The sequence below is a fragment of the Chroicocephalus ridibundus genome, chromosome 6, assembly GCF_963924245.1.
Source record: "Chroicocephalus ridibundus chromosome 6, bChrRid1.1, whole genome shotgun sequence".
NCBI classification, from domain to species: Eukaryota; Metazoa; Chordata; class Aves; order Charadriiformes; family Laridae; genus Chroicocephalus; species Chroicocephalus ridibundus.
In genome coordinates, this window is record NC_086289.1 from 22,450,950 (window position 1) to 22,465,711 (window position 14,762).

At 40.4% G+C, this 14,762-nt stretch overlaps 1 protein-coding gene across 6 annotated transcripts in view; it reads right to left on the reverse strand.

Moving 5' to 3' along the window:
- GBF1 (golgi brefeldin A resistant guanine nucleotide exchange factor 1) overlaps positions 1–14,762 on the reverse strand; it is a 108,527-nt gene that overhangs the window by 32,793 nt on the left and 60,972 nt on the right. For 3 of the 6 annotated variants that reach the window (XM_063338551.1, XM_063338552.1, XM_063338553.1), the window contains exons 4-9: positions 13,048–13,179; positions 7,888–8,006; positions 7,153–7,261; positions 6,731–6,791; positions 4,978–5,032; positions 3,491–3,589 (exon numbers count right to left, since the gene is read on the reverse strand). In XM_063338551.1, coding sequence (XP_063194621.1) covers positions 3,491–3,589; positions 4,978–5,032; positions 6,731–6,791; positions 7,153–7,261; positions 7,888–8,006; positions 13,048–13,179 — 575 coding nt within the window. Of the gene's footprint in view, positions 1–2,118; positions 2,155–3,490; positions 3,590–4,977; positions 5,033–6,730; positions 6,792–7,152; positions 7,262–7,887; positions 8,007–13,047; positions 13,180–14,762 lie in introns of all 6 variants that reach the window. The other 3 variants (XM_063338556.1, XM_063338555.1, XM_063338554.1) reach the window with 2 other exon arrangements.

Here is a 14,762-nt window from a genome sequence, read left to right on the forward strand (position 1 = left end):
TCTCATTTAAATAAAGCTTGTGAAAATGTTATGTCCCAGTGCAGTAAACCATTTGTGTAACTTTTCTTTGCACCACAAACTCTATTTGTTTGACAACTAATCCTCAAGTTTTAGCCATGCTACAGTTTCCTTGAGCTTGTTAATTAACAGCAGATTCAGAATTACTTTGTTCCTTGTTATTTCCTCCAAATTTTGCAGCAAGAGTCTCCTAAATCACAGCTTCTGACCAACGCTTACATGACAAGAATGCAGCTAAAAATAAAATTTTGCACATTTCAAAATGTTTTAATATGCTTATGGATCACAATCCTTTCATGTAAAAATTGGCAGCTCTCTTATCTTTCCTATTCACTACTTCATAGGGCTATATAAAATATGTGTTATCTTTCATTCTTGCCAACTCCTAATGTTTCACCTGTAATAATTTCCTCTTCCATTTAAAAATCCCTGAGCTTTAAACATTACCAATAGTTTTATTCATTAAAGGCTTAAGCTGCTAATTAGACCAGGTAGTTTTTCTTCACCTACCAACTATTCTAGAAATAGGCATATTTATTTTTTCTCCCTTTTCAGTAACTTTTGAAATAAAATCCGAAGACTTATGGTTCATTGTACCAAACTACTTCAAGCAGGATGGAAACCTGGAAGCATCACGTGTTAAATCCAAGAAAGTCTGTTCCACATAATTTCAAAATAAGACTTTGCTTCTAGTTACTATATCCTGTTGCAATGATTTGCCAGGTAAAAAAGTTACCTGCTAATAAAAACTGGGGGGGGGGGGGGGGGGGGAGAGGCGGGGGCAGAGGCAGAATTGAATTAGCCAAATAGAGCCAAGATACTGCTATGAACTAACCACGTTGGTCCCACTCCTTTTGCCCCCATCCATGCTCCTGAGAAACAGGTAACTTTTGAACCATTCTATCAGAAGTTTCAAGCTGACAATTTAATTACTACTTCTGATGTCCCCTTTCCAACAACACCAAATACCATCTCAGTTCAACACTAGCATTCAGACAAGAATATAAGTTGGTTTGGGTTTTTTTTTGGGGGGGTTGTTTTGTTTTTTTTTTCAGGGGGTGGGGCAGGGGGGAAGGTTGAGGGTTTTTTTTGACAATTTAACAGACAGGTGAGATTACCCAGTAGGTCTTTTCCATCTCATACCATCCAGTATTCCACATGCTACACCAACAAGCATTCTTCTATCAGAATTACCTAGCACTACCCCCTGTATCATGCCCCCCCCTTTTTTCTTTTGCTGTCTCCTATAAATAAGAAATAGCAAATTACAATGACAATTGCATAGCTTAAAAAAAAATGCAGAAGCAAACAGAAATACTTAACAGAAATGTTTCACCAGTGTCAAGGAGCTATATGTTTTTTTTAACAAACTCTTGAGTTTGAGAATTCTAAAACAATACATGTATCAAAGGACAGCAAAGTAACATTTTTCATTCTGCATTTTGTATTGAATTAAAAGGTAATAATCCCATGAAATCTGTACAGTTTATCTTTGACTAAAGGAATTATTTCTAATGCTTGTTTTTACCTTCAATACCAAGGCATTTCCCGATTTCACTAGAAAGCTTGGCTGCACGTTAACAGGCTGAGATTTTAAATCTAAGGTTGCTGTCTTGACTAAATGCTGCAGTTAGATGGCATTTAATAGATCATTAAAATATCCTGAATTTTAAACATCATCTAAAACTCTCTTTCCCTATCCAATGCCCAAGTGATATTACAGTTGCATTACTTTTCTATTTATCAATGTCCTTCAGATTAGATTAAGCTCATATTCCACAATAAAAACACCTGAAGTTAGTATTTAAAAAATGATTCTTTAGAAATCAGAGCAGAGGGAGCTCAAAGCTACTGTTCGTTCATCTTGGAATTCAGTACAGATTCCACTAAATTTATCTGAGTTACCTTTGCATAAAGAAACAGGTACACGAAATTGTAGAAGAAAAAAAATAAATTACAAGACTCCAAATGCTTCCTTTGATAGATGAGGTTTTAACAATAAAACTACAGCTAAGGTCTAGGGAGGTGAAGAAAAATGTAACACTACAGGATTCTTTTTAAAGGGTCCGTGAGATCTCATTTCTCTACAAGCCACCTTACCTGCACTCGTTTGTTTTTCCATAAGATACTGTAAGCCTCAAGAGAAAAGGGCAGGGGCCAATGATTAGTGACTAAAGTGATTATACTATAACATGAGCTCATTCTAGATGCAGCATGGAACTGGTCAGCACACCAAGTAGCGTTCAAGACACAAAAGCATGCAGAGAGAACGCAGTCCACGATCCAAGTCTTGGAGACACCGATGCAGTCCAGTCATCTCACTTACCTACCTGCCTGTACTGCAACAACGAATTAAGTTTATCTGGTGAAACGTATTTGTGCATCTTAGGCAACTATGAACACAATCCACCCCCAAAATCTGTGAAAACTCAGATTTTAAGTTTCTCCTGACTCCCACCACAGAGCCCAATGTTTAGCTACAGAATTTTCTATTGCAAAGGGAAACATTTCTTAGTCTTTTCTTCTGTGTAACTCTGCATAAATCTGCGAGTCTCCAGCCACTGCATTTCCAACCTATCCTGACCATAGATAGACAGAGGACAAAAAAAATGGCATATAGACCTCTAAATGATCTGTTCAGCTCCTTTTGGACCAAATAGCATTAATGGCAGACAAGAACTAAAGTTAAATTAAGTTTATGAACCAACATGGAAAACTGAGAAGGGTCCCATTTAAGCTAGTTTCTCAGGGTTTCTATGATCGGTCCAGAAACAACAATCTGCAGGCCTACAAGATTTCTTTAGAAGCATTTTCTAGGGGAACTAGCAGGGACTAACACATTTCATAATTCAGTTCAGCCCCACTCATCCCCCATTACCAAATACTGTGCTGGAAACCACATTTAATTTCAGCAGAAACATGACCACAGGTGTTGAAAATGTACAGCAGTCTCCTACAAAAAAGCTTGAGAGCGCGTCGAACTCTGTGGCCCTGTACCAAAGCTCAGAGATTCACCTTGAGTAAAACTGTTTAAGGCATGCTGGGTCAAGAGATTCCTCAAGTATGCTGCTACACCTATAATCAAGATCAACAGCTACGACACACAACGCTTGAGCCTTCAGAGGGCAATCTATACTTTTTATGTTTCTTTTCCTCAGTTTGTCATAGAAGACTCAAATCTTGCCCATGCCCTCCCACTCTGTTCCTTCAGAGGATGCCGTGATAGTGTCTTAGGTGACACCCACCAAGACACTGAATGCTGCAGTAAAACAAGGGTCTCTCCCTCTAAAGCCTGCCCCAGCTGCAGCCACAACACTGCAAAGCAATTGCTGCATGCATTGTCCCCAAAAGCCATGCTGTGTCAAATGAGTGGAGGGAGATTTGCTGCACACAACATAACTATCTCTCAGGTGGTGTTTACAAGAGAAGGAAGAGGGGAGTAAGGTAAAGAAGGGAGAAGGGAGAGAGAGACCTTCAGGTTCTTAAAGAGCAATACCCTCTCTAATTGGTTCAGGGCTTTGAGCTGTTCCCCACTACTTAGCTCCAGTTTGTTGAGGAGACATGAAGAGATCTGTGAAAGATAGGCAAATGCATGGTTTAAACAAAGCAAAATAAACCCAGAGAAGAATAACCTGGCAGAGTGCAAGGCTGCAGGGCAGATTCCTGGCATGCACAGCAAAGAGACAGTACAAGGTAACTGCACAGATCAGACACAAGACAGAGCATCACTTAACCGAGCTGGGAGCAGCCATCACTCGATAAGGGTAGCCTTCCCAAATTCAAATTCACCTTCACTTTACACCTTCTGTACACAGACCATGGCAATTTCTGATACCTGCAGTACATTAGCCTGATCTCTTGTAGCTTTCCTTAGGCCAGCCTGCCACCATCACAAATCTTGCCACTTTTCTCCCACAGCAAGGGAAACAAGCAGTCATTAGGTTACTACACAAGAAGTAAAGCCCCAAGCTAGTTTCAGATTCCTACAAGTAAGCATTCAGTCTCTCAAAACACTGCTATACTGGCTCTGAAATGTACATTTACCCAATATTGCCACTTTTCTCAACTCATTAAAAATAAAAATGGAGTGAAAGTTCTTCTTCCCATCCTGTTGCTCTCATCAGTAGAATCCTGTATCTTTACTGACATTCTTTATATGGAGTATAAACATATACAAGTATATATGGAGTTCCTTAAGTGAACCTCCTTCCACCTAAGAAATTATTACATCAATAATCACATAAGGTCACATTTATGGTATTTGCCATACTGAATCCAGCTGCTAAAGACCTCGCTGTATAGAGGGAGGCGGTGGTTTTGAACAAACCTGGACCTTCCACCTTCAGAAAATTGTGCGTTTAGGGAAAGGGAGAAAAAAAAAACAGTCTACTTTGATTTGACTGCTAATAGAGATAGTATTGCCCCTGTGAACTAAGGTTTTTTGCTACAGAATGCTGCCCCTTCTAGAAACCAGCAAAGCTTTTTCTACAATAGTCCAATTTCATAATGCTTTCATGCTGTTTCACCAGCCTCAAAAAGCTTCCTTTGTACACAGAACAGGACAAATACATCCCAAGAGCTCAGTATTAGACCTGCAGTGAATGAAGAAATAGGAGAAAGAAGCTGGAGAGAGAGCAGAAGACAGCAAATGATCAGAAGACATGACCATCAGGTCCCATAACTTGCTGCGGTTTTCTAGCCCACAGCAGTTTGATGGCTGTTCCCAGGATCCAGACTGTCCCCCTTAGGCAGCACTATCATTAACAAGATTCCCTACCAGACTATGTGGGCTTAATCCCACAGAATTAATGAATCTATGCCCATTTATGCGGTTAAACATGCTCTTTCAGTGAACTAGGGACTTGCAGGGATGAAGAAACACAAGTGTGAAAACAAACAATACAGAGACGAGCGCAAGCCTGAGAAGAGCAGAACAGCCAACACAGTGCTGAGTCTTACTTTCTTCATGTTCGTTCCCATGTAGCTTTTAGGCTCTTCTTTAAACTGAGGCAACCTGAAAGACAAAGAACAAGCCAAAATACGTAAGCTTTCTCAGGTTATCAAGAGGAAAAAATAAACTGGTCTTTTCAGTCATGCTGCAGATACCAGAAAACCCAAATTAGGTTTCCTCCACAAAAAGAAACGCTCTTAGTATTTTTTCCTGCCAAAATCTGCTGAAGGAAAAAAACAAGTATAGATGAGAGGTGCTCTGCATGCTATTACTGCTAATGGCAGTTTTGCTATATTGATTTTCATTCTTAATAGTAATGTAAGTACAGCTTCTTTTCCTTCAGTGTATGTTTTCAGCAGTGGACTAATTAGATTGGTTCAAAACAGGTTTCTGATGCTGCTAAAAACAGCTGCTAAATCAGACTGTCATCCACACGAGGACCCTTGCAGTGTACATGTTATTACTAGTCATGGCAACTCTTTTCATTAACTTTGTAGAAACCCCAGTAGTTACCCTCTAATCTGCATCATACAAACACAATTACGGTGCATGGTGGATCTCAGTTTAAGCTGAATGCTTTGAGCTAAGCAGTCCCTGTCTCAGATGTACAGGAGGTAGACTGCTCTCACCTGTGCTACCGAATGACAAATGCACACAGCTCTCCAACTCCACACCCCCCGGTCTCCCTTCTGTTCCTTTACTACAGTTCTATCTTTGCTTGCTGAAGGAATAAAAGCTTTGCAGGACAGCTTTGGCTCTTTCTTTTTCTGAAAAGCAAGATGGCCAAACCACCCCTGCAGTTGCTGTCTTTGCCTTACTTCTCTATCCCAATGTCCACAGGCACAGATGGTGGCACTGTCTTAAAGCCTTATCAAGAAGGACAGAGAAGATGATACACAATAAGTAATTAATAAGCGCTAAATAACATCCACATATGCATTTGGAGAAAAAGTAAGGCAGTCTCTCCTCTTTAGAGAGACTGATACTGACTCTGCCCCACATTCATCCAGTGGGGATGACACAGGGTGCACAGAACAAAAAAAAAAAAAAAAAAACAAAAAACACAAACAAACAAAAAACAAACCTAAACAAACAGGAACCCACTGGAACTGAGTGTAACAAGCTGTCAGTTTTACTACAACCCTTTCCTACTAGAAGTATTTCTATATCTGCATGTTTCTTCTTTACAATACTCAGAGAAAGTCAATGATTACTTCATTATCTGGAGAAACAGTTTTGAAATTAAATAACTAACTTGAGTTTAAAAGAAGTAATCTTAATTACTTGAAGGGTGCTGAAAAGGGCAGAACATTTGTCCAAGACACATGATCTCAAGAGTTTAAAATTCTCTTTGATATGTGAGGTCAAAGCTCTCAGCTTGAAATCAACATGTGACTATTCCAACACCGTATCTATTCTCTCTCCTGAAGAGAGCTATATGTTTTAGAGCCTTTTTCTTTTTTTGAGTGAAGTTTGCATTCTCTGTCCTCAAACTTGTTCCCTATCCTAAAGCTCTTCATTACTTGGCTGTCTGTCTCTCCTCAAAGGACACCTTAAACCAGGCATCCTTCCCTGTCTCTGTCTCCCTGGAGTCTGAGAGGGTCAGCCCAAGAGAAAAGTGCCAAATCCTTCATCCCCTTCCACCTCTAAATAATGACCATTTTGGATGATTTTTCTGAGGGCCCTTAAGTGGAAGTGTGGAATCATTCTGTCCTTAGAGGGCCATCTTGGCAATGCTGAGGCAAACACAAGCAGGTTTACCTTGTGAAGAGCAGCTGCACCATGTCGACCAGAGTGTGCTCTGCAGATTTTCTCAATAACTCTGCGAAGACAAAAACAAATAACACAGGTGTCATTACTCAGTGTGATATTATCAAGAGGCTTCTTCAAGCAGACTCCCCTCCGAGCCTTGTTTACAGAGATTACGGCAAATTTATTAAAACCAGCTCCAACACCACATTACTGCAAATGGGCACATAATCACAAGGTGGCGCCACAAAGCTGGGGAAAAAGAGCAGTCAAAAGTTGTACAGTGAACTCCTACCAAATTTTCCATGAAGTTGTAGAAAGACACAATAATATAAAGCTCAGGAGCTTTCCACGGCTGCATGTTCTACAACAGAACTAGTTAATGCTGAGGAAACCTGTTCATTTCTGAACGGCAGAAGTAAGAACAAACCTACCGCTGAGTCTCATTTCAAAGCATATGCGGAAGCAGGACTGCATGATCTCACACACAGATTCATTGGTGAGGTGGGCTCCCACTGGAGTGAGCAGCAAGGTCCTCAAAACCTGCGAAGAACAGCACACGCATGTCCCATAGTACAATGACACCTGCATGCATTTCTGAGAGAAGGATGGCTTCCTCATGAAGGACTGCCATGAGCAGAAAACCTACAGGTTTTCCAGGAGTCATTTCAAACAGAATGCTGTGCTGAAGAAACAGACAGATTAGGAGACAGGAATGATCTCCCACCCCACTTCTGAAAGAGGCCTGATATGCTGCATGCTACCCAATATTTAAATTCAGGAACTAGCTATCTGCTCAAAAGTACATAGACCGAAGAGGTGTATAGTTCATAGGTTTGTCTCTACAAAGAATTTTTCTCAAAAATAAGTTAGAGAGCTCCATATGCTTAATTTACCCCTCACTGACACAGACCACGCACAAGGTAAGATTATCAACACTACCACATTATCAAGCCCTTAATTTAAAAATCATTTCATTTAAGCTTTTAATTATTTTCATTTGGAAAAGCTTTTACCACAGGTATATGAGCCATCTGTTTAAAAATAAAGTCTGTCACTAAGCTCCTACAGAGTCAAAACACTGCTCCCTCCTCTTCATCTCCATGTAACAGGATATGTTCCACAACGAGCAGCAACCATTATGGTAATTACCATTTCTCTCCACTTACCTGCAGGATTTTCATCAAGACAACCTCATCGCTCGCATGATCCGTGCCCACAAATCGGGCGTGAGTGACAGCATCTGCCATGTTCTCCATCCCCTCCGCTGTGCCCTCATGGCTGGGATCTGAGTAACAGAAGAAAAATACATGACAGGGAAAGGCCACCTACAGCCTGCCACCTCTGTGGGGAGACATCTACACAGAAATCTTTGTTGCCATCTGCTTCCTTAATTTGTGTGACTCCGAGTGTGTTGACCTCACAAGACCAAAACTCACCGCCCCTTAACAGAAAGAGTTTAAAACCGGGAGCCTTCAGAAACCCTTTATCACAAGTCTATTTACATTTGCGAAAAGATGTAGCCTAACAAAGAAATTCAGTTGTTACGGGCTCCATGTTTTTTTAGATGTTAATTTGTAGAGCTATATCCTGTTCCCTACAATACAGCACAATCAGCTGTTAAATGCATCCAGCTCCTCCTTGGGAATGAAGAGAAAAAGCTCTTAAACATAGAGAACTGCAAATTTACTCCCATGAGGAGAAAATGCCAAACAGGTTCCACTAGATTGAGAAGGAAAAATTGTCTCTTGTTCTACATGCCTCCCAAGGAATAGGAGCTGGGGAAGGAATGGCCCAGTAGCTTTCCCCAGAGACAACAGCAGACAGACACGATCACAGTTTAGATATCAGACTTGCAGGCCTCCCGCTTCAATCATTCATCGAGGCTCCTTCTCTCTGTTTCAGTCTTCTGTAGCTACAAACAATGGTGCAGTTGAGAGAATGTTTAGGATGAGATTGTTGCTAGTAACCGTATCTTGTGCCACATTACATTGGCTTCAGAAAAGCTGCCTCTGGCTTTGATTTCATTCTCACTTAAACAATACGGCACTGAGCAAGAATCTTGTTACCTTCCTACCTAAACAGTCATTAGGAAAGAAAGGAGACAACCTAAACACTAGTTAATACCTCATTAATTGGCAATGGGGCCTCTTGAACTCCAGCAAGAATGAAGCTGACAGAGGAACCAAGAAAGACCTTGTATACTTTGCAGAGAAGCTCTGCAGACTCCCTCGTCAACTCCAGTTGCGTTCACACCTAGGAGGGGCTAAGCCCTAGGCATTAAAGCTGCCCTTGTTGTGGTCCAAAGACGGCAGCCTCCACCACACTGGGGATTCTGAGGGGCTGTAGGATAAAAAACTTCTTACAGTTGCACAAAACCGAAATAGCATCAGTGTACTTCAGAATCCTATAAATCTGCATAGGAAGAGCACATCCCTATTAAGAGCAGAGCTTACCTGCTTTTGACACAGCTGTCACACACACACAAAATAATCTTGCATAGTTGAGAGTGACATCCTCTCCTGGTTTGCTAGTCAAACCTCATTGAGCTAGCAAGGAGTCTGTTCTAAGACCAATCAGTCATTTTTTACCTGCTGCAGCAGCACTCAACTAGATATCAAACTCTGATACTGGGAAGTATTAGATAAGAGGCCTGGCTGTCAAAGGCAGTTCTCTCTGTACCTCCAATAATGCCTTAAAATCCAGTTAGAAGATACTCCTCTTCTACTGGGGGCAATAAAATCAGCCATAAGTTGGTGCCCCGTGCACTCTTATTCAAAATAATAGCTTAAACTACCAATGGTGATCACGCTAAATTGCCTCAACTAAACCAGGTAAAGATCAGTGGTGTTACAATGCCAGCACCTATGTTAGCATTACTGTTAACCAACTTCAACAACTACAGTGGCAAGCAGCTAAGTGGGCATTGAGAGGAAAAAAGCCACTTGCTGCAGGAAAAGGCTCCCACAGGCAGAACACACCAGTAGATGTGAATTGCTGTAGGCTTAGGGATACATTTAGTTGTAGTTACGGATAGTCTGTGTGAAAAGGAAATGCAAGTTGTGCATATGCTTCTTTAACAGATCTATGACTACTGCTTTGCTGTTGTAGCCCCTACCTTCAATGCTAATAAACACACCTCTCTTCCAACACACATCACGCCTGACTACTTCAGTCCTGGCTCCCTGGAACAGCTCTACAAATTCATGTCAATTTATAGAGCCTCTTGAGTTCAATTAAAAGCACATAGACTTCTACTTTGCAGAAAAAAAGACACAGAAAAGATCAACCCGCTTCTTTGTTCCCTCGCGAGGAAAGACTACAGAAAAGATGTGCCAATGCCTGCTCAGAATCACTAACAAAAATAAATCAGTGTGAAGCAAAATATCAGTCTGAAAACTGCCACCTACAATGCAAAGATCCAGAGACCCCATCTGGACTTACACATTTCATATGGGGTGTACTCTTGCAACAAGCAGGCAAAAGAACAAGCAGAAAGCAGAAAATCCAGGCTCTCAACCATAAGGGAAATCCAGGAAAGCCAGAAGCCTGCTCAGTAACACCTTTAATGGAACTAAAATAAATCACCAAGGAGACAGAGAAGGTAGAGGGAAGAAAAAGGTTTAAAGTCCCCACACAGCAAGTCCTCTTGCTGGAAGCTGAGCAACAGCTATTCACTTACAGATACATAGTTTTCAAGAACACCAGGGAAAGTTAACTTTAGAAATGGAACCAGAAACGGCTGTGGACAAACTGTGATAATAAAAAGAACACTTACCTTTTCTGAGGAAAATACAACAAATACAATTCTGAAATTCAGCTACTAGCCTTCCTGTAGTTAAGGCCTGAGCTCATTAAAAGGCTAGCTAGTGCAAAACTGCTGAGTAAGGAAATAACTAATCTGAGGGAAAACAATTAATTGGAGTTTAGTATTGTTGCTCAGTTTTCTTGTACTTTAAAAATTACTGTGTAATTTATCGACTATGAGTCTTGAAACAGTAGTACTTATTTCAGAGCAGAGGATAATCTCTCTAAGGCTAACTATTCCTACCATAACACGCATGGTGGATATCAAGTCATTTTATCTGAGCTGTGATTGCAGGCTGTGATTGTCAGTGAACTGCTGCATCCAGCAATCTCAGAACAGATCTTTGCAATTCAGACTGCTAGACATCAGAAGTCTCAAAGGCTACTCAAGAATCGTTCTTTTCTAAGAGGTTTTAAAACACACCCCTCTGCAATACTGGCTTGAAAAGCAGACAGACATTCTGTCACAGGTCATCGGTGGTTAAGAAAAACAGTGAGACGGCATGAGGATTAGCAATGAAACGCTTTGGAAACAGGAAAATAAAGCAGTTTTTAACAATGATAATTATCAGAAGAGTTTGGGCCTTTCACCGCTCACTGTTTTTTTGACCCAATGTGGACAGCAAAAGCCATCCACTCGCAAAACAGATGCAGCTAGTGATGCTTTTGAAAAAACTGCTGGTTTCACCTGTCAATTATGCAGCCCCAAAATGCACCACAAACATCAGCTGCACTGAAATTTCCCCACTGTGGTTATGCTGGAGTCTGTCCTTCCTTGTTCTGTACAGTTCGAAACAGGTTCATATATTAAGGACAGTTTTAAGCTTTTCCTATCTTTAGGCAAAAAGTCTTTAGACTACCTTTAGTCTTATATTACAAAGAGAAATGTAAGACCAAAAAGCTTTAATTCAACAACACAAGCCTAGCCAGATGTTCAGTCAGCACCACTAATCCCAGCCTCACTAGGATCTGGAGCAGCACAAAGGACAAGGCTGCTGTGAATGTCACCTGAAGCAGCAACGGAGGCCTTAGATTACAGGTTCTGCTCCGCAACAAAAGCCACGCAGAAGGTATTCTCCACCGTCAACTAAAAAGACACATGCCCACCGACAGTTACAAGGACACACCCTGGCCGGAGTGACCTAATTAATATTCTAAACAACAAGTAGCCAGAGAAAGGCTACAAATTCTTAACTAATTTTTCCTGTTTCTGCCTCGAATGAAGCATTTGTAGCCAATTGCCTGTGCAGACATTTGCCTGGATATGTGATACCAGTCTGATGTTCTGATCCCACCCAGGCCTTAAAAGCACAGAAGGAAGGATGTTGAAACTGACATATTTTGCTTAGTCCTTCAGAGGGACATGTTTTACAGGCTTATTTATTAAGATTTCTTTATTGTCCTACGAAGTGACATTATATTCATCATTTCTGTTATTTTCTGCCACTTAATTACACCCAACACTGCCCACTAATTGATGTCTTAACACGCTAAATTTCCATCAAACTCTTAAAAAAACCCCATTTCCTACATGTCCCCATTTTTGCTCATTTTAATGTTGGGTCTTTCCCACAAAAGTGGTCTACATCTACACAGATCTTCAAGTACTTTCTTTCTCTATCTTCCCTCATGCTAACTCCAAAGAACAAAAATATTTAAGACAACAGTGCCAGAAATTCAACAGCATTCACCTACAATGTAAAGGAGGAAAAGAACTGAGAAATCTGAACTTGGGGGGGATAGAAATTAGGTAAAATAATTTTCTACAAGTCAGATTACATATGAAAAAACATAGATAACAAGTTTTGCGATTCACACAGGTATGATCAGAAAGCACTAATAGAATTTACACAGAAAAATCAAGCACCACTAACAACAGGATGACACAGTGAAGGCAGACAGAAACTCAGCTAATGAGTTACTACAAGCCAGCTGAGCCATGGGAACCGACCACATGCGCATTATTAGTCTTTCACAAATATAAAGGGAATGCGCACATTTGAAAGTCTGGGCAGCAGCTAAACTGTCTCTGCCACAACAACTGTGACAAGTGAAGAGTACTGGCACACTACTGGACAGGGTCTGGGACTGGGCAAAAAAACCATACTCACTCTAGAGCAGAAATATTAGTTCACAAAACTAAATAAATTTTACTGTGTTGATGTTTATTACAACATTTTAATCCAAGCTGGTATTCTCCCCTCCCTGGCCCCTTTGCTTGGATTGCATTAAAAAGCAGTTGGTGACCACCACAGTCCAGCAGCGGGCCATAAGCACCCGCAGCAGGCAGGGCAGACTGGAAGCTTTGGCTCCATTTCCAGCCATTGCTGTAGCACCATGAAAGACCAGCAAGTAGGATATTAAGAAACTGCAGATGCCTGTTTCCCCAGCATTAATGACTATTTTCTTATTTCCCCAATCTTCTCATTACAACTGCAAGAACATATCCTGGCCAAAGACATGTCTGAAGGAAATGCATTTGGCTGGCATTTTGTTAAATCCCAGGAAGCCACATAACATACCTATTAGTGCATATGAGAGGAACTTATTCACAGAGGTGAGGGCCAATCCAGTTATGGGGCCTGTAGTGTCTTCAGAACGGATTACTTCCAGGAAAGGCCGAAGAAAGACATTGGGTTCAATTTCAGACAGCTCTGTTAAAATAAAAATAATTTCAAAGAGACATTAGATTAGACTTGATTCATTATGATTCACTTTCTCTTTAAGAATCTACAGTAAAGTCATTCTCAGAGGAAAGAGGCCTGCAATACCTTAGTTTCAGAAGGGTGGTGGGAAGGTCAGGGTTGCTTTTAAACATGTGTGTGCATATACATACACACACATATACGTATTTTTAAAAGAAATGGTTTTTGAAGTTCACTTTCTTAAGATCTTCAAAATAGCCTTTTGGAGCCTTCTAAAACAAACCTTATTGCAAGAACACTGTAAATGCCACAGAGCCACTACGGACTAAATTTATGCTTTAATTAATTGGCAGATATAGCTGCATTTTCCTAGTAGTCCTGGAATTGTGTGATCGCATGATATAGACCCTGTCCCACCTTTTGCCACTTTTGTAACATCCTACTACATGTACAGCCTCATACTAATCACATGCATAGTACAAATCTACAGCCAGGTTAGTTGGATCTCCCGGAGCTCTCTGCCTGAATACAAGTTGCATTTCTGCAACACTAGAAGTTTGCTTGGCAAAGACAGGAAAAACCCACAGGATAAACAAATTTAAAAACTCTTCTGTTTTGTTCTCAGAATATCTGTATAAGCCTCTCAAGTAAAGAAGAAAAAATGGGACTCTTCTCTACTTGCTGCTTTGGACAGCAAGCATCCTCTCTGAAGTTGCAATACAAGAAGGCAGATGCACTGAGCTGTTGAGCTGGAGGAAGAACAACTAATGAGATTCCTAAACTTTTCAAGATGATCAATGGAAGCTTTAGGAATGAAAAAGAAATACAGAAAAGAATAGCCAGAACTAAGGAAAGTGACCTGCACCCACCCCACCCCCCAAAAGAACCACCGAAACCCAAATCAAACAAAAAAAAAAACAAAAAACACCCCAAAAAAACAACTACAGGAATCAACATATCGGGAACCCTGAGGAGGATTTAGGATAAAAAGCATTAAAAAGCAGGTGAAGGCGATCACAACACAGACAGGACCACAATACAGACAGTACACTGGCAAAGAAGAATATATTAAAAGTAACTTGGATAAATCCTGAGACCAGAAATATTTAAGTACAAACACTTGGCTCAACTTGCTGAAACGTCTATTTTATTCCTAATAAAAGTTAACAGGTCTAATGGCTAATAGTGTCACAGGAACACTGGCATTTATATTCTTGATGATCCAATATTGCACTTATCTGTTATATGAGCTTCTTTGAGGCAGGTGAGAAAAAAGCCTGTAATTCCTGAATCCTTAGACAAGTTGCTATTTTTCTATCTACCAACATAACCCAATTATTTTACTTTAAAAAAAAAAATTCCAAACCCTCCTGATTCTAAGATAAGTAAAATTCCATTCTATCATAGTTCCTGTTGAAAAGCCTTAAGTATCAAAGTAAAAATCCTATCAGATATCAGAAAGCATGTTAACATAATCATGACAAATTATGGTGAGGAAGTAAAGGAGGAAGAATAATGCAGGGGTTTTTTTGTTTTTAATATTTAAGACCACAGAGAACAACATCAAAGTCTAATGGTTTTGCTGTTAACTA